Source organism: Glycine max, chromosome 18 (genome assembly GCF_000004515.6).
Source record: "Glycine max cultivar Williams 82 chromosome 18, Glycine_max_v4.0, whole genome shotgun sequence".
NCBI classification, from domain to species: Eukaryota; Viridiplantae; Streptophyta; class Magnoliopsida; order Fabales; family Fabaceae; genus Glycine; species Glycine max.
The window spans coordinates 45,443,495-45,469,742 of NC_038254.2; the positions used below are offsets into that span (position 1 = coordinate 45,443,495).

The 26,248-nt window shown below is 36.4% G+C and overlaps 1 protein-coding gene, 1 long non-coding RNA gene, 1 other non-coding gene and 1 pseudogene across 4 annotated transcripts; 3 read left to right on the plus strand and 1 right to left on the minus strand.

The window, feature by feature from the left end:
* Window positions 1–9,609: 9,609 nt before the first annotated feature.
* LOC113000256 (small nucleolar RNA R71) lies at window positions 9,610–9,716 on the plus strand. Its single transcript, XR_003265547.1, has one exon. It is a non-coding gene; the product is annotated as a small nucleolar RNA R71 (small nucleolar RNA).
* A 5,234-nt stretch (window positions 9,717–14,950) lies between these two features.
* LOC100777391 (ribosomal protein L26 pseudogene) lies at window positions 14,951–15,287 on the plus strand (annotated as a pseudogene). The gene has a single exon (NR_165810.1). The product of NR_165810.1 is annotated as a ribosomal protein L26 pseudogene (transcript).
* A 6,280-nt stretch (window positions 15,288–21,567) lies between these two features.
* Window positions 21,568–22,184, minus strand: LOC121173903 (uncharacterized). The gene is made up of 2 exons (XR_005889508.1): window positions 22,048–22,184; window positions 21,568–21,903 (listed from the first exon to the last, which is right to left on the minus strand). It is a non-coding gene; the product is annotated as an uncharacterized lncRNA (long non-coding RNA).
* Window positions 21,896–25,388, plus strand: LOC100790011 (uncharacterized protein At2g39795, mitochondrial). Its single transcript, XM_003552151.5, has 3 exons — window positions 21,896–22,900; window positions 24,535–24,872; window positions 24,964–25,388. Exons 1-3 carry the CDS (start codon window positions 22,634–22,636, stop codon window positions 25,121–25,123), a joined length of 765 nt encoding a protein of 254 aa, XP_003552199.1. The 5' UTR covers window positions 21,896–22,633; the 3' UTR covers window positions 25,124–25,388.
* The last annotated feature ends 860 nt before the right edge of the window (window positions 25,389–26,248 follow it).

The following is a 26,248-nucleotide window of genomic DNA, read 5'->3' on the forward strand; positions in this document are numbered from 1 at the left end:
CAGTCCACATGGAACATATCATCATGTTCCGACCGTGTCTTGGTGGCGCCAATAAAGAATGGGGGATTCCACAGCGTGCTCGACATCGGACCTTGAAAATGATAATAAGGGAGTGAGTGCTCCATCCCTTTGAAAACCACACACACGAACATTATTAAGTCCTGCACATAACCTAGACAACCACCACATGTGGTATTATAACATACATCACCCACAACATCCTTATATGCAATTCTTCTCTCACACAATCCTTATTCTTGGGCCCAACACTGCCACTAAGCCTCATAGGCCTTCATGGTCTTACACAATATATGGATGATGATTGAGAAGACACGTCACATGTCGGTATAGACACATGGTGTTCTCACCAACCACAGATATAGCTCCGCTCTTGTCAGGAATGCCAAGTGAGGCTCGTGAGTCCCCTAAGCTAACTGAAAATGCTCTTAGTCAGGTTATCACCACACAACGTTCTTCTAGGTTCCTTTGAACCATTTAGACCATCCCCTAGTGTACCTATTATTGTCATCCACCTTCACTTAACAAATCCTCACTCATTCTTTATGATGAAAAGCATGAATGACGGTCACATTGGTACTTATGAATAGACATTAGAGAGTGTATTCCCACTGAGTATAAGGTCATGCCCCAACTCCTGACACAACAATCTCTCTAATTCTAACACAATCTCACTACCTTGTTCATTCATTCCTTCCTCTTAATATGTGTCATTCTTCATGAAGCTCGCTACTGCAAGTATCCTCCATCGTGCACACACATAAACATATCAAGAGAAGAGGGAAATTAATCTTCTTCCCTCTTTAGGGTCATCATCAACATGGTCCTTTAAGTGGAAAAAACCATTTTAAAAAATCACTCATCAACACATACCCAATCACTAAGATCATTGCAAGACATTCAAAATAAATTTTGTTCAGGGTCAAACACCCTCAAACCCATTCCTAAAGCACAACAGTTCATGATCAACATCATTAATAACTCATGTTCATAACATGCACATGCCTTGCCAAGTGGCCACACTCACTTGGTCTTACAACAATTAACATAAAAATTTCCACAATTCCACATAATAAAGTCTCAATTAAAGTAAACAATTCAATCCATAGTTCACATAATTTATTCCATGCATTTATACACATTTATCACACATTCTCATTTGGAATTGCACTTAACTACCTACTTTGAAATCAACTTTCTCATTCATGTAGAAATCCAATTAGGACAAACCATATATGCTTCTCAAGGTTTTAAAATTCAAGGAACTCAGTTTTGAACTCAAAATTCCACAAATCCACTCCCATTTGGCCCTAACAAAAAACTTCCCAACACTTAATTCACAAAGTTCACAAAACTTGTTTTCTTATTTCGATGAGTTTTAGAAATTCATTTCATGCAAATTTTATATCAAACCCTATGTTTTCAAACATGAGGGACTCATTTCCATAGTCAAAATCTACATAAACCAAACACATATGTGCAGTTCGTTCAAAATAGAGCAGAATTTACTGAAAATGGGCAAAACTTGAAATTGTGATTTCATAAACTATACTAACTCAAATAAGGTGTATTTTATGTCTAACACTTGGTTTTTGGACCTAGTGAGTTAAATTTTGAGGTTCATAATCACATATTCCAGTCCCAATTTCAAAATTTTCAAAAACAAAACATTATACACATATAACTTGCCCTAACTAAACAATTTAATTCCAAAGGCTATACAACTCCAAATGAGACATATCATATATGCTTTCCTAGGTTTTTGAGGTCAAGGGACACATTTTTTAACCTAGAACTCACAAACTCAACACGATCATATTATCACAGGTACATATTACGAGTTTCACACAAAAACATACAAAACCACAACATAAATGAAGTTTAACTTCAAATCTTCAAAGCATGGGTTCTAATAGATCAAGTACTCTGATCGAGGTTGTACCCGAATCAAATAAACATTAAAAATGCAGTATCTAGGAAGTGATCCTAGGTCATCTCCCAACAAGTAATGGTCAACCAAACGTTCATAACATATAGTAATAAAACAGTAACGAATTGGGGGGGGGGGTTGTTTGTTTTTGCAAATTAAACAGCAAGCAAATTTGAATTAGAAAATAACATAATTAAAACATGTTGTTTCCCCTTGATTCACAAGCAAGTCTCTTATCCTAGGTTACGAGAATTTATCATTAATCAGTTCAACCACTTAATCCAACCCTAAATTAAATTACTAAGCGAAAATTAACATAAGGTTGTCATTAAGTGATTAAGCAACACATACACCAATTAATCATGAATGAAACTAATCATTAAGCATGAACGTAAATTAAGTGCAGAGACAATTAATCAAGCACTAAGCATGCATGGATTAATAGCAACAAATACAGAGTAATTGGTGAAGAGGAAAAACTTATCAGAATTCAATAGTAATAACAAAATCTCAAAGAGAGCTGTGCTTGATCCTCAAGAGAAAACAACGCTGGAGACTTAGCCTTCCATTAATCAGTAGAAAACGAAATTGTAGATTGAAGTAGAAACGAAATTGCAGAAAACGAATTTTATTCTACGTGAACAGTGTGCATGAACAGTAAAAACTGGAATTCTAAAATCCTAGAATTATTCTCCTATCCGAAAAAACTCTCTAAACTAAAACCCTGGTGCTGTTATATAGGTCCTCAGCCCCAAAGCTTACAAATCTGTTTTAAGTCCAAGCCCATAAATAAAATAAAATCTGGACAAGATAAGATAAGATTGGATGGAATAAAATCTAGACGAAATAAAATCTGGATAAGATAAGATTTGATAAAATAAAATTGTCTGCCCTTTTCAAGTCCAAGCCCAATTCCGTATTCAAGCCCAATTGCTTATAATTCTCCTAAAATTAAATTAAAAACAAAAAATTAGTCAAGTAGGCCCAAATGATAAAATTGCATAATTAATTTGACAATAAAGGCTAATCAGTAATTAAAATGGTGACAAAAAGGGTTAAGAAATAAGAGAAAATAATGACACATCAAATCCCCCCACACTTAGCCTTTTGCACTCCTGGGCAAAATCAAAAAGCAAAGCAAGGAACAAATCCAGAGACATTAAAGAGAAACAAACAAACACAAAAACAATTACATATTTCTCAATGAATCTCAAGGAATGAAAGGAATGGGCAACATCAAACACGTAGAGAGTTAAAGAATCAAGACAGTCATGAAAATCATCCAAGCATCTCAAACATGGCAAGATAGTCAATCAGCTCAAGAATGAAAAGTGATAAAGCCTCATAAGATATGCACTCTATCTCTCAAGTGTCTAGGCTATTGTTTACTCTCTGAGCACCCATGAAAAACAAACACCACATAGACTTGGCAAAACTCTAAAATCGACAACCAAACTCACCAAACACATACACATGAGGATCAAAAGGTCTTTTAAGGTTGTAATGGGACGAAGGACAAGGTAGAGGAAAGTATGGGATAGGTAGCTAAAACCCAAAGGAATATAGGAGCAATGGGGAATAAGTGGAAACTAAGTAAAAGTAGTAAACCCCAAAACCAAAATTAAAAACTAAGCATAAAAAGTAACCCAAAACAAAATCAACCAAGTCCTCAAACCAATCCAAGTCTTCAAACCAAGACCTCATTTATTCAACTTCATTCTCTTTTTTTTTCTGGTTTTTTTTTTGTTTTTTTTATTGAACGTGAACAATAGCATTTGAAAGCATTTGAAAAATAAAGCAACAATTAGGCAATATATGTATATACATCAAGCATGGCCAAAATACATCATCAAGCTTGGTTAACAAAAACATATCATCCAATGAAACATACCCCCCCACACTTATTCCCAAAACAATTCCAAAGCTCAAAAATTCCTTAAGGGTAGGGTGAGATCATGGTTTTTCACTTAAGGCTTATAATGAGCTTCAAAGCAAAGAAAGGGGAACATAGGCTCAAAGGGGCTATCAAAGGAATTAATTCAAGGTAGGCTCATTTGGCTAGAGGCTTATAAGAACAAAATGCCTAAATCATCTCTCAACATGCATGTGAAGTAAGAAGTATCAACAAGAGTCAAGCCAAGGCTATTGTGCAAGCAATCAATGGGGCAAAACACACCGAATAAAATAGATGATGATGGCTCAAATTCTCACCAAGGGTAAATCTATCACTTTCAATTCGAACTTTCAAAACTAACTTGACATGTAGAGAAAAATAAGGATTTCAATTCACAAAATGCCAAGAAACTCTTATTTCAAAAACAATTACCCATTACCTGTACATAACCTATAATTCAAAGAGAAACATGCAATGTTGTACATAAAACATAAAACCAAAATAATAAAATTAACCTAGAAAACCTCAAAAAATTAAACTAAAAAACCTAACAAAATCAACAAAATTAAAGAACAATCTCCCCCCTCCCCCTACACACTTAAACAACACATTGTCCTCAATGTAGCACAATCACAAGATCAAGAGCAATCAAAACAATCAATAAAATTGGACAAGTTCAATAAAAGTAAAGAAAGAGACAGAAAAAGAAAACTCCATAAGTCATGGCGGAAGAGAGGTAGGGTGAAGTAAGGAGGTCTCATCCACCACTACATCTACTAAGGAGGGATTTGTGAGGTCTACTAAGGAGGGATTTGTGAGGAATGGTTTCAGCCGGTGTCCATTGACCTTGAAGCTCTTATCTGTGGATTCACTTTTGATCTCAACTATACCATAAGGAAAAACATTAGTCACCACAAAAGGACCAATCCACTTTGACCTCAACTTACCACTCATGAGTCCAAGCCTAAAGTTATACAATAAAACTTTCTATCCAACCACGAAGTCCTTCTTAGCTATCAAACTATCATGGAACTTCTTGGTCTTCTCCTTGTAGAATTTGGAATTCTCATAGGCTTCTAAACGGATCTCATCTAGCTCACTTAGTTGCAACTTCCTTTCCTCTCCAGCCTGATCAATAGAGAAGTTGCAGGTCTTTACAGCCCAGTAGGCTCTGTGCTCTATCTTTACAGGAAGATGGCATGCCTTGCCAAAGACAACCCGATAAGGAGACATTCATATGGGTGCTTTGTAGGCAGTCATATGCGCCCAAAGAGCATCATCTAGCCTGGTGCTCCAATCTTTTCTGTTTGGCTGCACAACCTTCTCCAAGATCCTTTTTATCTCCCTGTTTGAAATCTCAGCCTGCCCATTAGTTTGGGGGTGGTAAGGTGTGAAAATTTTGTGCACGACCCCATACTTTTTGAGCAAGGCATACATGGACCTGTTACAAAAATGGGTGCCTTGATCACTAACGATGGCTCTAGGGACTCCAAACCTACAAAACATATTAGATCTAACAAAATCCACAACAATCTTAGCATCGTTAGTTCTGGTGGGTTTGGCTTCCACCCATTTTGAAACATAATCAACAGGAAGGAGAATATAAACAAAACCAAAAGAGATAGGGAAAGGTCCCATAAAGTCTATACCCCAGACATTAAACACCTCACAGAACAACATGGGTTGTTGAGGCATTTTTTGTCTCCGTGAAAGTGAGTCGTCTGCTCTCTGACAAGGCTCATAAGTGCTACAGATTCTCCACGCATCCTTGAAGATGGTGGGCCAATAGAAATTGCAGTCAAACACCTTGCGAGCTGTCCTCTGTATGCCAAGATGGCCACTTGGTGCGGAAAAATGATAGAATTGCAGGACCGAGTCAATCTCATGGTCTGGAATGCATCTCCTAATAACCTGGTCACTGCACAACTTCCACAAATAGGGGTCATCCCAAATATAATGCTTAGCATCACTCTTAATTTTATCAATTTGAGCTTTAGATGCTAAGGGAGGAAAAACAGAAGCAACCAAATAATTCACAATATTAGCAAACCAAGGAGTAGGGAAGGAATCAAAAATACTATACAGAATGTACAAATGGTCATCCAAAAAATCATCCCGAATGGGTGAGTCTGCAGACGCACACTCAATCCTACTCAGGTGGTCAGCCACAAGATTCTGTGCACCGCTCCGATCATGGATTTTGAAATCAAACTCTTGGAGCCAAAGCATCCACCTGATCAATCTAGGCTTTGATTCAGCCTTCTTCAACAGGTACTTTAGAGCTGCATGGTCAGTATAAACAATAACACGAGTACCAAGTAAATATGAACAAAATTTCTCAAGAGCAAAAACTATCATTAATAGCTCCTTCCCTGTGGTAGTGTAATTTGCTTGAACAACATCCAAAGTTATGGAAGCGTAGTAGATCACCCGAGGCAGCTTATCAATCTTTTGAGCAAGGACAGCCCCCAATGCGTAATTGGATGCATCGCACATTAACTCAAATGGGGTTGTCCAATCAGGTGCCTAAATGATAGGGGTGGTAGTCACCGCACGCTTGAGGCAATCAAAAGCCTCTTTGCACCGGTCATCAAAATGAAACTCCACCTCCTTTTGCAGCAGATTGGATAGTGGAAGGGCCACTTTGCTAAAATCCTTGATAAAGCGCCTATAAAACCCTGCATGACCAAGAAAAGAACGAACCTCTCGCATGTAAGAGGGGTAAGGCAATTGTGAAATAACATCTATTTTTGCAGGGTCTACCTCTATGCCCCTACTGGAAATGATATGCCCTAAAACTATACCTTATTCTACCATGAAGTGACATTTTTCAAAATTCATCACAAGGTTAGTTTTAATGCATCTACTAAGAACTCTATCCAGACTATCCATACATACATCAAAAGAGAATCCATAAATAGTAAAGCCATCCATAAACACCTCTATGCAACTCTCTAAAAAATCACTGAAAATGCTAAGCATACACCGTTGGAAGGTACCAGGGGCGTTGCATAGGCCAAAGGGCATCCTCCTTAAGGCAAAAGTGTCAAAGGGACAGGTGAATGTGGTCTTTTCTTGATCCTCAGGAGCAATATGAATTTGTAAATAACCAGAAAAACCATCAAGAAAACAGTAATGGGACTTACCTGCCAAGTGATCAAGCATTTGATCAATGAAAGGCAGGAGAAAATGATCTTTTCTGGTTACCTGGTCCAGCCTCCTATAATCAATGCAGACTCGCCAGCTGTTCTGCACTCTTGTGGGGATAAGCTTACCCCTTTCATTCTTAATCACTGTGAGGTCTGTCTTCTTAGGAACCACTTGGACTGGACTCACCCACTGGCTGTCATAAATGGGGTAGATGATTCCAGCTTGTAAAAGCTTGGTCACTTCCTTTTTCACCACATCTAGAATGACGGGGTTGAGTCACCGCTGTGGCTGCTTCACTGGCTTAACTCCATCCTCTAAAAGTATCCTATGCATGCAGGTAGATGGGCTAATACTAGGAATGTCTGCTAAAGTCCATCCAATGGCCTTCTTGTGCTTCTTGAGCACTAGCAACAACTTCTCTTCTTGCTCAGCATCAAGGGAGGCGGAGATGATCACTGGAAATTTTTTCTTGTCCTCCAAGTAAACCTATTTAAGAGTTGCTGGTAAGGGCTTCAACTCTGGTATGGGTGGTGGTTGAATAATGGGAGGAACCAAGGTAGGAGAAGAGGAAGGTTCCTCAACTTGTACCTCATAAAGCAAGTCATAAGTATATGTACTTCCTGCAACATGGTTAGTGCATTCTGACTCTAAAAAATCAATATCAAGAGGTACAACACCCAGAAAATCAGAACTAGACTCAAATTCAAATTCACTCTCAACATAAAAATCAGATACAGGATCAAATTCAAACTCTGATTCAGATTCAATGCATAAGGAGTGACAAGTATGCAGATCAGATAAAAATGGATGTTTCCTACCATGAAGAACAAAATCAAAATCAAACATATAATCATCAACAATCTGATCAATTATCTCAGCACGAAAAATAGAATGATCCTCAGATGGATGTTTCATGGCATCAAGAATGTTAAAATGAACAACAATATCACCAAATTCCATAGACAATGTGCCAACATAAACATCTATCTTGGTTCAGGCTATTTTCATAAATGGCCTACCTAAAATAATTGGAACTGAACCATGGGAAAATCCCTCTTCCATATTAAGAACTTAAAAATCAACAGGATAAATAAGTTCACCAACCTGAACCAGCACGTCCTCTACGAAACCTGTGGGGTAAGCAACACTTCTATTTGCCAAATGAATCACCACATTTGTAGATTGCAAAGGTCCAAGAGATAAAGAATTGAAAATAGGCAGAGGCATGACACTAACTGATGCTCCTAGATCTAGCATGGCATTCTCAAATTTACTGTTCCTAATAATGCAAGGTATACATAAAGTACCTGGGTCCTTACATTTCTTAGGAATGTAAGGAACAGATTTACCTATCAATGCTGACACATTTCTGCCCATGCTAATCCTTTCATTGCCCTTGAGCTTCCATTTGTGGGTGCACAGCTCCTTTAGAAACTTGGCATATCTTGGAATCTGCTTGATGGCATCTAGCAAAGGTATGTTCACCTCTACTTTCCTAAAGGTCTCCAAGATCTCCTTTTCCACTTCTTCCATTTTTTTGTTTGGAATTGCTCTAGGTGGGAATGGAAGAGGGATAGGAGGCTGCAGTAAGTCAGAATTACTAGAAGAAGGTCCACCTGCATGAAAATTTTGGTTAGGAAGCTTTCTCTTTTGTGCAACTATCTCATCCTCTTTTTATGGTGTAGAATGAAGCTTGATAGGTTCAGGTGCAGATGCTGCTATTAGTGGAGACACTTGAATTTGGTTGCCAAACCTCAAGGTGATGGCACTCACATTTTTCGGATTCTACACAGTTCGTGAAAGCAATTTGTCAGAATTTTGGGACTGAGCTTGGTTCAACTGAGTAGTCATCTTCCCCATCTGATTTGTTAGACTCTGAATGAAGGCTCTTCTCTCTTGCTAAAATTGCATATTCTGGATGGTCATTTGCCTCACTAACTCTTCTAAGGAAGGTTGAGGATGAGCCTCAGTTGCTTGTTGTCTTTGTTGTGACTGTTGCAGTTTCTGCTGCTGTATTGGAGGAGGAACATATGGCTTGCTTGGACCAGCAACATTTTGGAAGGGAGGGACAGACTGTTGTTGTTGTGGAGGACTTGCCCATCTCAGATTTGAATGACTTCTCCAACTTGGATTGTATCTGTTGCTTGAAAGATCATAATTATTCTGTTGTTGTTGGTTTTGCTGCTGAGGGGGTCTATTATAAATGTTTGCAACATAAGCTTCAGGTTGCTCATTGACTCCAGATTGCTGCAAAGAAGGACATAGATCTATATGGTGATCTGCAGAAAAACATAGACCACATACTCTTGCAACAGGTGCAGATTTATGATTCATTGCAAGCTGAGTTACTAGGTTAACTAAGGCATCAAGTTTTCCCTCAAGCTTTTTATTTTTAGCAGATGAAGATGAATCCATGGCCACCTCATGGACTCCTCTAAGGATAATAGCATCATTTCTTGCACTGAATTGTTGGGAGTTGGAAGCCATTTTCTCAATCAAATTCCTAGCCTCAGCAGGGGTCATATCACCAAGAGCTCCACCACTGGCAGCATCAATCATACTCCTCTCCATGTTGCTAAGTCCCTCATAGAAATATTAAAGAAGGAGTTGCTCAGAAATCTGGTGGTGAGGGTAGCTTGCACACAATTTCTTGAATCTTTCCCAATACTCATACAAGCTCTCTCCACTAAGTTGCTTGATGCCTGAAATGTCTTTTCTGATGGCAGTGGTCCTAGATGCAGGGAAGAATTTCTCCAAGAACACCCTCTTAAGGTCATCCCAGCTGAAAATGGACCTGGGAGCAAGGTAGTATAGCCAATCTTTTGCCACTCCCTCCAGAGAATGAGGAAAAGCCTTTAGAAAGATATGATCTTCCTGGACATCAGGGGGCTTCATGGTGGAACAAACAATTGGAACTCCTTAAGATGCTTATGGGGATCTTCACCTGCAAGACCATGAAACTTGGGCAGCAAATGTATTAGTCCAGTTTTGAGAACATATGAAACACCCTCATCAGGATATTGAATGCACAAGCTTTCATAAGTGAAATCAGGTGCAGCCATCTCCCTAAGAGTCCTCTTACGAGGTGGAGGTTGAGTCATGTTCTCAGTATGAAAATTAGTAGTCGAATGCTCAAAATCAGAATATTCAGAATCACCAGCAACAGAATACTCAAAATGCTCAAAATGCACAGAATGACCAAGATGCACACTATGCCTAACTAATCTATGAAAGGTTCTATCTATTCCAGGATCAAAGGATTGTAAATCACCTGGATTACCCCTAGTCATGCACTATATGCAGCAAATCATGTGTTTCTCAAACAAGCACCAGGGGAGGGTTAAAACTACAACTATAGTAAAACGATATCCAAATGAGCTGAAATTTTGTGATCAACACCCTAAAATAATGAAAAGATAGCACAAAAATTTTCAGACAAAAATTCAAAGTCTAACTATGAAAACTGCCTAAGGAAAGTTTAGAGAAATAAGACAATAATACTAAAAAAATAAAAAAATAAAAACTTAGTAAACGGATTATTTTTCATGTTTAAAACAGAAATTGACCTCCGGTCACTGCCATGGCATGGGAAATTTTCGTCTACCCCAAATGCATATATAATAATAGTCATTCTGATACCCGGAGCAAAAGTTATGGCCATTTTAAGTTTTGCTAAAAACAAGTTCCCAAATTTTTTGTCTCTCTCAAATTCAACCACACCAAGTGCTCTTGGTATTTTTCACACAAAATATGGACCAAAAGAAACTACCACACAAAAAATCAGCCAAAAATAACAACTCTAACTATCAAAACAAAAATCATTAATTAAATTGCAAAATCAGTCGCTAGTTCCCAATCGCTAATCACTGTTCACAACAAAACACAAAGCTGAAACAATCGCAAAACAATCGCTAAACAGGGGACGCGACTGAAATGCAAAACATAATGCTACATAAAACAAAACAACTAAATATTATTATGAACCTTTGGCCCACTGCTCCCCGGCAACGGCGCCAAATTTGATCGAGGTCGTACCCGAATCAAATAAACATTAAAAATGCAGTATCTAGGAAGTGATCCTAGATCATCTCCCAATGAGCAATGGTCAACCAAACATTCCTAACAGATAGTAATAAAACAGTAACAAATTGGGGGGGTTGTTTGTTTTTGCAAATTTGAATTAGAAAATAACAGAATTAAAACATGTTGTTTTCCCTTGATTCATAAGCAAGTCTCTTATCCTAGGTTACAAGAATTTATCCTTAATTAGTTCAACCACTTAATCCAAACCTAAATTAAATTACTAAGCGAAAATTAACATAAGGTTGTCATTATGTAATTAAGCAACACATACACCAATTAATCATGAACGAAACTGATCATTAAGGATGAACGTAAATTAAGCGCAGAGACAATTAATCAAGCACTAAGCATGCATGAATTAATAGAAACAAATACAGAGTAATTGGTGAAGAGGAAAAACTTATCAGAATTCTATAGTAATAACAAAACCTCAAAGAGAGTTGTGCTTGATCCTTAAGAGAAAACAACGCTAGAGACTTAGCCTTCCATTAATCAGTAGAAAACGAAATTGTAGATTGAAGTAGAAATGAAATTGCAGAAAACGAATTTTATTCTATGTGAATAGTGTGCATGAACAGTAAAAACTGGAATTCTAAAACCCTATAATTATTCTCCTCTCCGAAAAAACTCTCTAAACTAAAACCCTGGTGCTGTTATATAGGTCCTTAGCCCCAAAGCTTACAAATCTGTTTTAACTCCAAGCCCATAAATAAAATAAAATCTGGACAAGAGAAGATAAGATTGGATGGAATAAAATCTGGACGAAATAAAATCTAAATGAAATAAAATCTGGATAAGATAAGATTTGATAAAATAAAATTGTCTACTCTCATCAAGTCCAAGCCCAATTCTAGATTCAAGCCCAATTATTTATAATTCTCCTGAAATTAAATTAAAAACACAAAATTAGTCAAGTATGGCCAAATGATAAAACTGCATAATTAATTTGACAATTAAGGCTAATCAGTAATTAAAATGGTGACAAAAAGGGTTAAGAAATTGGAGAAAATAATAACACATCATACTCCTCCCTTACCTCTTAGTGGACACAAAGAAGCAAATAGATAAGTGTGGGTTGAGTTGGAACCTTGAGCTACTCCTAGAACTTGGACATGAAGATGGAGCAAAAGAGGGTATGAGTTTCTTAGTGAGTTGAAGATGGAAGAATGTAGATGAGCATGGAAAAAAGGCTAGCAAACTCACCTAGACCTATTCAAAAACCTTCAAGAACCTCAACAATGGAGAAGAAGATAAGAAAAGAAAGATAACTCCCTCTCTCTCTCTAGCCGGACCGCACCACTCTAGATGGAAAGGGCAAGCTCCTTTCTCTTTCTTATATAGAGAGCCCTAGGTCATGAGGGGGCCCTAGGTCATGAGGGGCCTCCATGCGTGGGTCCCCTAGGTCTTTCTCTTTTTTAAAAAAAAACTAATTACTCTTAAAGAATTAAGTTCTTAATTAGTCTCTAATTAACTCTCACTTCTAAATCGATTCTAGAGCAATAAATTCATTTATTAATTTATTCTTAATTCTCCTCTTACTTAATTATTTAAGCTAATGGTTTCTTTCATATAGACACATTAATGTTCTAAAATTATATTAATTAATCTAAATATCTCATATTAGTCTAAAAGTCTTTAATTACTAAATTGTCATTAATTAGATGTTTTCTTACTTTGACTTTTGAAACTATAGTTGACTTTTGTTGACTGATGATTTGACCAAGGGTTTTTTTACATCTAAACCACTTATTGCTAGACTCAGAACTTAAATCTAGGTCACTTGATTGTCTATTAATGGTTCTATCTCTTATATAAATTATTTTACTAAGGATAATATTATCATATTGCACATCAAACAAACATAAACTATTTCTACACAAAACTTCTCAACCTAAGAAAATTGGAATGTTACAAAACATCATCCAACACATCATCGTCATTTGCTTTGACCACTATGCATGGTGGAGCACCTTAAGAGAACCAAGCCCAGATCATTGTCGAGGCCCACCAAAATCCAAATGTCCTTTTGCGAAAACGGTCCCTCCATCGTGATCGAGGGGGTCACCAATGCCGCAACACCATCATGGGCATGGACTATGTCGTGGAGGATCTCATGCTGGACAACTTCGAAGGCATCAACATCGTGATCTTCAGCGCCTGTGGTCCATAATAGTAAAGCATAACAATGTTGTAGTGTATGTGCGAGTGAACAGTAACACAAATGTAGTGTGCGAGTGAATGAAAGACATTAGGCCAAGGTTTGAAGTTTAAGTTTGAATTGAGCAAAGGTTTAAAGTTCAGATCTGAATTAAGGAGCCAAGGTTTGCAAGTGAAAGTTATTATTGATTGACTCTTCTCAATTGGTTTTGGGTGAGGTATTATGTGCAACTACTAATGTTTTTGGGTGAGGCATTATGCTTATTTGTTATTGTGAATAAAGGCGTGCACAATCAATGTCAAATTAGGAATATATGAAGAGTAGAACTAAATGGGATTGGACTCTCAACGTATTGCTAAGGTGGTTGGAAATAAGGGACATTGGGAAGGTGAAGTGTGGCTTTGGGATTGGAGGTGGTGGAAAGTGTTGTTTCAATGGGAAGATAATCTTGTACATAAATTTTCAATGATATTGTAAGGTGTGGATAGTTGGAGGTGGTGTCATCAAAATTTGAGGGTATATTCAATGAATTTGGGATATAATTTTATTTCAAATCTCACTTTGGAGACACCAAAGGAAGATTTTTATGTGTCTTTGTGGAAGTTGACAATACCATCCAAGGTATCATGTTTCCTTTGGAGTTTTGGGCTTGATAGACTTCCTGCTAAGTCTAACTTAAGAGCAAGAAATGTTAATGGACAAAATGGAAATTGGCTATGTCCGTTCTATTTACAATAGGAAGAGAACACATCACATCTTTTTTCTCCTATTACAAATCAATGCTGGTGTGACAAAGATGGTATTCATGGATGAGCTTAGTTTAAGTTTTACTAGATGTGCAGTGGACCATTTTTGGCAATATACGATAGCTGGAGATTTCAATATCAAGGATGGGTGGTGGAAAATCATATGGTGTGCTATCACGCAGAACATATGGAACGAGAGAAATAATCGTGTTTTTAATGGAAAACAAGTTGATCGTGTGAGGTCATTGATAGTGCAACTTTCCATGCTTGGTAATGGCTAAAAAGTTGAGATCCATATTTCAGTTTCTCTAATGTGCAGTGGATATTAAGCATGCATTATGGAGTTATGTTCTCGGGCTACTTAATTGTTTTGGAGATTTAGTGCGCCTTGGATTATTAGTAATAGTGTATCATCTTTTTACTTCATCATATAACATGGCGATGCAAGGTTTGAATTTATTGAAGTGTCAACTTGTTGTATTGGGACTGAATAATTGGTGGGGAAGTTTATATACATTGTCTTGTATGTGTTGCTTTTTAGGGAATGTCATGGTCATTGATAGGTATGTACGTATTGATGGTTATGATAGACATATGTTCTCACCACTGGAAAAATGCTTTTTACGACACTGGTTTTATGACGTTTATACAAAAACCAATGTCGTGAGTGAAGCAATGACATTTTTGTAATTAATTGAAAATTTTTAAAGACGGTTTCTTCAAAATTGGCTTTAAAAATACTTTACGAAATCAGTTTTAAGAACTGTCTTTGAAAACATATGTTTTCCCACTCTTTTACGTTGCGTGGCACATTTTAATTGAGCTAGCTTGGATGGTCATAATCAGGGCCTGGTACAAGCTAAGACACAAAATGCAATTAAATTTTGAAAATTAAAATAAAAGGAGTGAAGCTAAAAATCCTAAATCTCAGTTTTTCTTCTACACTCACTCTGTGTTATGCAAGAAATAATGAAGTTTAATTAACCCTAGGGTTTCCTCAAGCCATCACAAGAGCAGCAAGGCTCACTTCACTGCTCCATCGAGTATGCGTCACGTCCTAATGAGTGCGCCTCTCTCCACCGATCTCCGATCAAAGTACAACGCGTGGTCCATTCCGCTTCGCAAGGACGACGACGTTCAGGTTGTGAAAGGAACCTACAAGGGCCACGAGGGCAAAGTAGTCCAGCTTTATTTTTGTTTGTGGGTCATCCACATTGAGCACATCATCCGTGAGAAGGTTAACGGGTCCACCGTTAACGTTGGCATTCACCCTTCCAAGGTTGTCGTCACCAAGCTCCGAATTTACAAGGACCGCAAATTCTTGCTTGATTGGAAGGCCAAGGGTTGCGCCACTACTGACAAGGAAAAGGGTACCAAGTTTGCTCATGAGGATATCGTTTAGACCATCGATTAGTTTCTCTCCTTTTTTTACCCTTGCTATACTTTTTTTTTACCGCTTTTGTTGTCGATACTATTTGGAATTGGGATTCGGTTATTTTTAGTGTTTCTTGTGTTTTTTTTATTTGGTAGTTTAAGGGTGTTGTGGTTTGGATCTTAATAGTTCAACTATTGTGAGGCCTTTTCTATTTTGTTTAATTTAATCAAATGTATGACATTATTACTGCTATTGTTTATTGCGTTTACTATTTTTTTTTACTTGTTTTTGCTTCATGACGGTCAGATTTTTGCATGATTTTGATGGATTAAATGGGTTTTAGAGTGCTGCTAACACTTCGTTTATTGGTTTTGTGCTTTGCAGGTTGCGCAGGTCCTGATCCTTGTTCTTCTATTATCTTTTTCCTGTTTTACTTGTAAGTTACTAACTTATTTCCTTGTTGTTAGATGCAGGACCACAAAGTGAGAATCATATACTGGATGATCCCAACCTTGTCTTGTAGTTTTTGAACTTGCGTTGGACTTATTTGGTATGCATTATTTTTACCTAGGACCATTGTTCCATTGACATTTATATTGCCTGTAGATATTGACATGGTTTTTCTTGCAAGAATGTTGTTTCGAACGGAAGAATAACTCTGTGATTCCTAGCATTCGAGGTCTAGGACCCTCCCAAGAAGAAAGAAAGAGAAGAAGGGAATTCTATTATTTTTCTCTGCTTTCTCATCACGATACATCATTCATTCTTATAGGCACTGCAGCTATTGGATAGAGACAAAATGTTCTAACAAAATTCTAACAAGAATGGCACTACCAGAAAAGGAATAAACCATAACAGAAAAAGGATAAATGGCAGACAATCTATGTTTCTATGGCCAATAAGGTCTTGCCAGCTCAGCACCTTGTCTGCTTGCTGCATAATGTCACTTGTGCCTGCTTGCTATGTGTATTGTTGCTGCTTGACTGTTTTCTCCCTCCTAACATTCCCTGGCCCATCAAAAACACCTTGTCCTCAAGGTGTTGGGGCTTCAAACCATGGCTACCAAAAGTAATACCAAGATCCCAAGGCCTGTTGTGGCAAAACTCACTCAGTTTAGCACCTGTCCGTAGTGCAAAGATAGATGGTATGCACTTGCGTGAGACCATGATAGTCCCAAAGAATCCAGGTCCCAGCTCAAACAGCGCGATGTCTCGATGTTCTCCATGCTTGGCGTGAGGAGTTGTGGTATGGCCAGAACGAAGGATAACGCTAAAGAGGTTATCGGAAATGGGAATAGCAGCACGAACATGACCGAAAGTAGGAAGATGCAGAGCAGACCTAGGAAGCGGACCCGACAATGGTGGAAGGGATGGTTGCATGGGTGCAGGACATGGAGGCGCAGTCGACATGGGAAGCGGAGGCGGCATGGATGGCAGAGATGGTATGGGCAGCGGAGTTGGCATGGGTGACGGAGTCGGCGTGGACAACGGAGTTGGCAAGGGTGTTGGGCACAACTGTATGAGTGCGGGAAGTGAAGGTGGAGTCGGCATGGGCGGCAGAGGTGGCAGTGGTGACTGCACAAAGGAAGAAGGGTAGTGGTGGCTGGTTCTCAGAGGCAGTTTTAGGAGAATGGCATCCAGTGTGGATTCGATGCGGCATTGAGCTGCAGCAAGTTTGGTCAAGGCGGCCTCGAGGCGGTCCTCACGAGCGGAAAAAAGTTCGGCGTCTGTCATTCGAGGTGTGTGCTGAAATGGAAGGGAAGGTGGTTGCTGATGGAAGGTAGTATGGAGAGGAAGCAATGAGGAAAGGTGGTTCGGTGGGTGGTGTGGGTTGTGGTAGTCGAAGTTGGTATGACAATCATGGAAGGAAGCCATGAGAGCTTTGTTTAGCGGGTGGTGTGGGTTGCGGTAGTTGAAGCTGGTATGGCAACTATAGAAGGCAGCCATGGTCTCTCAATGAGAGCACCAAAATGTTATGAATGGAAGAATAACTCTGTGATTCCTAGCATTCGAGGTCTAGGACCCTCACAAGAAGAAGGGAATTCTATTATTTTTCTCTGCTTTCTCATCACGATACATCATTCATTCTTATAGGCACTGCAGCTATTGGATAAAGACAAAATGTTCTAACAGAATTCTAACAAGAATGGCACTACCTGCCTTAGTGGAATCTTCAATAACAAAAGGAATAAACCATAACAGAAAAAGGATAAATGGCAGACAATATATGTTTCTGTGGCCAATAAGGTCTTGCCAGCTCAACACCCTGTCTACTTGCTACACAATGTCACTTATGCCTGCTTGTTGTGTGTATTGTTACTGCTATACTATTTTCTCCCTCCTAACATTCAAATTGTTATGAGCAAAATTTTTGCTCAATGGATCCTAGCTTTCAAGGTCTAGGTACCTCCAGAAAAGGGGGGATTAAGGAGAGGGAATTTCTGATTATATTTCTGCTTGCATTTCTATTACAATGATTGTCCATTTATAGGTGTCAAATGCTTATTCTAGTTCCTTCTACAGGTCCTACGAGGGAGGCTAGCAATAACAAATTTTGCAAAATATCCTAACATAAAGATATATTCCCGACAGGATGTTCTAAGTGCCCAATCCTATGGTGCCAGCTCAGCAGCCCTACTCCTAGTCTGTTATAAATGCTTCTCAGGTGAGTGCTTGTCTCCCCTTGGTTTGGCTGGTCTGATAGCAGATTCATAACAACCCTCCTTTGCCTTTGATTTGTGTTTGTGGCTTGCTCTGATTGTGCTTCTGCTGGTGCTGCTTGCAATTATGGTGCCTCATGTGTTCTGCTCATAACAAATGCATATTCTCTACTCGCTCAGTTACACATTTGTCACTGCTGGTGATGGAGGCATCCTCTTTGTTGGAATATACTTGATGGTTAGATTTTAATTATTGCTTTTAAAAGAGCTTTCTCCAATATTCAATTTTAACTTGTGGTTGTGGCTGTGTTTGTTTTAACATTGTTCACTAACCCTTCACTTTGAACAGGTCTGTTAGCTAGTTTCATTCGTTTATTTTATCAAAGTAAAAGTTATCGTAGAAGTACAATGTTTAATTTTAACGATAAGTATTATTAATGACTAATGTATCATTGTTATTTGGCCTATCTAACCATGAATAATACATTAATTTTTTATTATTTATGAAATTAATTATGTATGCATTTTCTTAGAATTCTCCATAATTTTTCTCTAAATAATATATACCTATTATGTTTTTCTTAATTCTATATATAGTATTTAAAATTTCATATATAATTTCTCCCATTATTATTTTTTATTTTATATATTTTTCATAACATTAAAAATATTGATTCAATAAACAAAAATTTGTTTATTAATATCAAAGTAAATTGTATATTCTAGTAATTTGTAATTTGTTAATATGCATACATGCAATTTTATATGGATGGTCATATTTAATAGTTTAATGTGAAAACAACATGCATGTGTTTTAATATTTAATTTGTTATTTAACCACAGAAACAAAAGTTGATTGACCGCTTTGTTAAAATTTTCCTCTGATTAATAAGCAGTTGTCACATAGGTCACTGCTTAAGAAATTATGTTAATTAATATGAAACTATCATATAGACACCCGACTAGTGATTATTTATTGGTGTTGGCCATTTATACTAATTCACTGTTGGTGTTGGCCATTAAAACAAAAGCTTATGCACCTTGATCTTCTATCTTCTTAGTAAGATTTCTTTGTGCTTTTAGTAATTTTTTTTATTGTTTCTATTTCTAACTTTCTTGTGATAACTCAGAATGACTATTTTTTCAAAGTGACATTTTCTCCCTCTCATAACCATTCTTTCTCTCATTTAAAGAATTAAATAATAAATTGGTAAAAGGATCAACGATCAGTTTCTAAACATAACTAATGTTCGATGGAAGTAACATTTTAATGGAGTTAACTCCCATTTACATCAAACAAGGTCTCCGTCTTGATATAAGATTATAAGAGTATCATGAATTGTTCTGGATTATTTTTGTGATTATTATTGCATTCACCATTTTGTTTCCCTTCTTACCATTTCAAACTAAGGTATTGCATAAGCTAATCCCTGATGCATCAACTCGTTATTTCTATTGGTGGAGGTGCCGTTAAAATTATAATCATGAGATGAAGTTCTAAGTTTTTTTTTAGAAACTAGCATAAAAGTAGACATTGTTGTTTTTGTTTGTGCTTTTTATTTTTTTGAAATTAACTTTTTTGTATATGTAGTTAGTGTGATATTTTTTTATCAATGTATAATGACATGTTGAAATAAAACAATAAGTGGTTTACATTACAATAATAATTAAAAGAAAAAAAATATTAAAAACAGTGAAGAAAACAATTTATTTATTTTTACAAGAATGACATTTTAAGACGGTTTTTAGGCCAAAATCATCTTATAATCTTTAATTCTTTAAAATAATATTTTATAAAAACACATTTTAAGATAATTCTTTGAAAAACTATTTTAGAATTTACTTTTTAAGACGATTTTTAGAAAAACCAACTTAGAATCTTCAAATTTTTTAACTATTTTTTAATTTTAGTAAAAGGTATTCTGATACGGTTATCTACAAAATTGTCTTAAAAATTATATCATTCTAAAACGGTTTTAGTTAAAAATTGTCTTAGAAAGATGTCTTTTTTCTAAGATGATTTTTTATGAACTGTCGATGATTAACAACCGTCATCATATGTGTCAATTAACCAACTTAAAATGCACCTTTTCCCATAGTGTCTGGTGTTTGGAACATACATTCTTACAACCATTACACAGGTTTGAAATTGGTATGAAGATATAATTTTATCCTATTTATAATTTGTGTATTTCTTATACCCATTTCTTCACACACATATATATATATATATATATATATATATATATATATATATATATATATATATATAATATTTATTTGTCGACAAAAGATTTGTTGTTGAGTTTAATTTTAGAATATGAAGATTTATTTTATGGTTAGATATGTAATTTCTAATAAATTTTAGTTCTCAAAAAATAAATTATAATAAAATTAATATTACATCATCACTTAATAATAAAAATAAAAATGAACAAACATCCATGACTCATCTATCACGTGAGAAAATCAATAAAAAAAATTAGCATGTTGAGGTGGTCGAACATAGGCTTCAATTTGAATAAGGTATAAAAGTCGGTTAAGCATGGGTGGTGCGGGTTCATATTTGTAAGTATATTCTAACCCGCATCCGACCGTGTAAGTATATCTGTAAAAATTAAGTCGCTGATTTCATTTGTATTTATCCCAAAGTCAATCCAAGCGGTCCATATTGTGAATGCAATTGGTTTCACATTTTGCAAGTAAGCTTCAGATTGCAGGTATCGAGCCTTGTGTCACACTGTCACCGAGAAATTTGCAGTGCCAATACTCCACACTAAGCTAAGTGTCTCTCTCCCTTTACACCTAACGTTAATCCCCTCTGCACATTCATAATTCATACTCCTCTCAGGGTAGTGCCACGACTCTTCTTCTCAACTTGCTCTACGTGTTCATTTCTTTCTTGCTTCTGTTGTCATCGTTTAGCGCATTAAGAATTTGTGGTTGTCGGAAAGTTGAACTCGCGGTTTAGTTTGCCGGTGTCATTTAGGCAGAGGAATACCTCAGAGTCAAGGACATATAGCAACCCACCTGCAATATCCACCAAACCCGAAGCCAGCAGAAGCCCCACCAATCCGAAAGTTTAGATAGTTTCGATTTTCTGTGACATGTTTTGGGCCTGAACTCACCCTTAACGGTTAAAATGGACGAAAATGACAAAAATATTAGATGAAAAAAAGTGTAGGAATTTTAATCAGTTGAAAATTTTAAAGATCAAAATCATAAATGTCAAAAAATTTTGAAAACTAAAAATATGATTTACCCAAAATTATATTTATTTGATTTGATTATTTGATTGAGTGAATTAAACAATTTTTCCTTTTGAGGTTTGGACCAATTACACTTAGTACCCCCTATGTTTTAACATTACTTTTAACCCCCTATATCAAACAGTGTTTAGCTTCTATTATATTTTTGAAAAAAGAAAAAGAAGATAAATTTTAAATTTGTGATAATCCATAATTGCCCATCTCTCCTTCCTCCTGCTAGAAACTTGCCTTGCATTGCCATTAGAATCAACAAATCAATTACTTAACTACACTAACAATTTCATATTAAGCAACCAATCCAAAACCTTTCTCCATTCCATTCCTTTTTTGTGTGTGTGTGTGTGTCTGTGTGTACTGTAATCAACTTAATTTATTGAATTCTATCTATTTATTCATTCCATGGCTTCCAAGGCAAACGAGAAGGGCAATGAGTTTGTCCTTGGCACTACCTACAGTTGCGTGGATGTGTGGTTAAACAACCGCATTGAACCAGCAAAACACCATTTTCGACACCGAGTGCCTCATTGGTCGCCGATTCTTGGACCCTTTGGTGTAGGGCGACATGAAGAACGGGCCATTTAAGGTTGTCCCCGGTCCCGCCAAGCCCGTGATCATCTTCAACTACAAAAATCAGATGTCTAACAAAACTCAGATCTAAGAAAAATATACCCAGATCCCGAATAAAACCCAAATCTGAGAGAATAAACTAAGATTTAACAGTGAAGGGAGCAAGGAAGGAAGGGAAGAGAGGAGAGCGAGGACAACGGTGGTGCCGTCGCATGTTGTAGTTCTGGTGGCGCATGATGTCGGCATTACAGATCTTTCTCCAACCTCCCGAGCTGCCACACGAGACAGTGTGAAGCTGAGAGCGGTTTTTACTTGGCTTTTATGATGGGGTTGAATCTGTTGGGTCGTGTGGTTCTCTAGGGTGCTCATGAATGTAAATTGTATTTTAGGTTGAGTTTGAAATTAAAGTGTTTAAGAGTCTAGGAATTTTATTGTTTAAGATTCATGGTGTTCATTGTATTCTTTAGATTCTGAAAATAGTCCTCTAGTTGTGCAAAGTTCAGTTCTTTTTTCAAGAACTACAATAATGTTAAAGAAGAAAGATAAGAGCATTTTTGCTCATGTAATTCAATGAAGGGTAATAGACTGCCAAAAGGGGTTTTTTTTACGGTTGTAAAATAGAGGGGTATTAAGTGTAATAAAATCAAATCTTAGGGAAGTCTGTTTAATTTAGTAAAGTATATGGCGCTTATATAAATAAGTTAAACCCAAACCCGGGACTCCCCCAAAACCCTAACGCTTAAACCCTTTGCTCTGCGCCTTGAGTCTATCTCTCTGTTCACCAATGGCCATGTACGCAATGCTTCGCCGCGCCTCCTCCGCCGCGCTGCCTCAGTTGGCGCGCCGCCCCGCCATGGCTTCCTCGTCTTCTAGAACCTTCCACAGTGTTCTCTCTGTTCTCCGCAGAGAGACAGCGACTACTACTACTATCGCACCCTCTCTTCGCTTCGCCAACGCCTTCGCTACCAAGTCCAGCGCGGACGAACATCTAGCTCAAGTGCTTCAGTCTGAGATCCAATGCGCCCTCGAAGACGATCATGCCCAGCACCAAGTAATTTTTCCCTTTTTCACTTGTTATTACTATTTTTGAGGACTACTTTGTTCCTTATCCTAGTGACTAATCAGTAATAACTGTAATTTACCTTTGTTTTTGCATTTCCGTGCGAAGATTTTTTTTTTTACTGGGTTGAATATTAGATAGAAGTGGGTATGGAACTGGAAGTGAATTTTCATCCTTTTTGACTTTTTTTGAGTTCTGTTTCTATCAGTAGTGCTAAACGACGTCGTTTATGGCATAAAGCTAGGTTGTTGTTGTTGGTGGAGGTGTTGGTGGTGGTGGTGGTGGTTGCGGTTGTGTATTTCCCCTATTTTTCATGTGAAGAATAAAAGTTTTGAAAGTACTTGTTGTTAGTTTAGATTGGTTATTGGCATGAGGTATTCCCCATCTTGTGTGAAGGTATAAGATTATTCATAGGTGATGTGAAGAATAGGAATAATTGAGTGTTCAAATAGGTAATTTTGTTGTGAATTGGTAACAGACCGTTGTGGTGGTTTTTGAACCCTGTGTTTCTTGTCTTTGTTTTATAATTTACCATTTGTTTGGTTTTATTTGCTTAATTCATCGAGATTATGAGAGGTATCATAGTTTAGCTAAATTATTATGGACATCATAGCTGCTGCCATTGTGCATTTTTGCTTTTAAGAGACAAGAGTGGCTTGAAATTACTTTATTTTATTGGCCTGTTTTATAATTATAATATTATTTTTTGTGCTTATGAACAAGCTATCTTTTGTAGTTTGACTGGGATTTTATGTCTGAGTCTTTCTTCATATGTTTTGAGTTTATGAATGCTGCTGTTGTTAGTTACTTACCTGCTACTAAACATGGTATGGGAATGGAATTTGAATGTTTAAATGTTTTAACAAATTCTGCTGACTTATGCCGTATGCAACTTTTAAGTGGTATCATGTGAAAATTAGGTTAAAGATCAGTTGGTTTTCATATGGGTTTTTATACTCTCTCGCTCTCTCCCCCTTTTTTTCCTTCTGCCATAGCCCCAAACCTAATAGATTAACTATCCTTCCTTTCTCCTTCTATTTTATATCTTTTACCACCATCACGTATTACTCTGCAGATGTTTAGTTTTCTTATTACATCATTTTACTCTCTTATATGCTATGATTAGTCGAATCAGGGTTGGGTTTCAAGATGTGCTTTCATTAGTTTGGTAAATATACGTTGAGTTCTGTAAAAGTATATGTTGCAAGTATATTTAGATAGTTCTCTGAATTAAGTTTTTTTTTTTCTTTTTTGAAACTGAAACGAAGTATCTTAGTTTTCTTTTCTTTTTGAAAATGTTGTAGAAGTTTTGTTAAATTGTGTAAGGTAACTTTCGGAATAAGGAAATGTCCTGCAATGACAGCTTTGAAGCCAACCTTCAAGGTTTTACATACCAAAATTTTCTAGGAGTCATTTACTGACTAGTTTGGTCAACATGCACTTTGTTTATTTTAACAAATAAAATATAAGGTGGAAAAATTGCCTTGTAGAGCTATTTGCAGGGATAGTTGTTGTAGGAAGGCCATTTGTTGTTTCTACTTTTTAGAGTTTCCGTTGGTATTTGTAGTCATGTTGGGTCATTCATGCATTGATTTCATTATCTTTATTGTGTTTAACTTTTCCAGGTCGAAGTTCCTGTTGATTTTCCTTTTGACATTGAGGACAATCCTGGAGAAAGAACCATACAACTAAAAGGAAAATTCAGAGATGAAATTATCAAAGTTCAAGTTGACATCCCTAATGTAGCACCAGAAGAAGAACATGAGGATGACGAAAATGGCAACAATGAGAAGAATGATAGTGAATCTAGCATTCCTTTAGTTGTGAGTGTTTTCAAAGAAAATGGAGTGTCTCTAGAGTTTGGCGTGACTGCTTTTCCCGATGAGATTTCCATTGATAGCTTGTCAATAAAACAGTCTGAGGAATCTGAAGACCAGTTGGCATACGAGGGGCCTGAGTTCATGTAAGTATTTCTATATGGTATTATTATCTAATTTTTTTCATAAAATGTTTCCTATACTTTCTGAATATTTCTGCTCCATTCTTTTTTATAGTGACTTGGATGAAAATCTGCAAAAGGCTTTTCACAAGTATCTTGAGATCAGGGGGATCAAGCCCAGCACAACCAACTTCTTGCAGGAATACATGTTTGCTAAAGACAACAAGGAATATTTAATGTGGCTGAAGAACCTGAAGAACTTCGTCGAGAAGTGATTTTGAAAAGGAATGATTTGTTCTCTGAGGATCGCGAAATGTTGGCAAAGCCCTTTTCTTTGGTATACACTGTATCATGAGAGTTACCGGTGTAGACTAATAATTTTAAAAAAAGTTGAATGGTAAAAGGATTGCTTCACCCATCAATCAATAGACCTTGGGTGTTTCTCCCATTCATTCTTTACCTTTCATACTTGATATGCAAGTTCAAAATAACCACTGCTACAGTGCTATTTATAGATTGGCCAGATAAATATAGTCCCAACAGGATATTGCTGTTTTATCCTCTTGATTCATGCACATAATTCAATCTAAAATTTACTTTTTTCCGGGTACAACTGAGATTGCAAAGAAAAAATATCTACATTCAACCATTTTTTTTTTATAATAGACATGGCTAATGCTCAAAACAGTAACAGGAACAAAAAAACTACATAGGAACTAGTCTTGGCAGAACAATCCACCTAAAGAGAGTAAATGTATTCGTAAAGGAGAGGAGAGAATATTGAGAGTGAAGAAGAGAGGCTTACTTTTATATTTATAGTATATATAGTATATGTCTATATACTTGAAATCAATTTGTGGAAATAAATGTTTATTTTAATAAAATAAGGGTAAGTTTGTTTAACCTTATTTTATAAAATAAGTGGTTTTCTTGTTTTCTTATGTGTTTGTGTATATTGCTTTTACTTAAAATAAATAGTTTTATGCTTTAAAAAAAAAATCATAGTTGTTTCTTAAAAAATGCTTATATAAAAATCTTATTTTAAAATTAATTTTTTAAATTTAAATAACCTCACCAGTTTTCTGTTTTTTTAGAGTGTTTTCCGCTTAAAAAAATATATTTTATTTATTTTAAGAAGCAAATCTTATATACTTTTTAAAAAATGCTTATATAAAAAAAATTATTTTAAAATTTTCTTTTTAAGTTTAAACAAATTCACTTGATCTCTTAATTGTCTAACTCTTTTAATTCACTATCTTTTATCTTTATAAGTAAATTGATTTATTTAGCAAAAAAAATGTAAATATATTTTCAATATTTTAAAAAAAATTAATGGTTGCAAAAATTATAACACAATTTAAATTGTTTATTTAAATATAAAATATAATTTATATATTTAA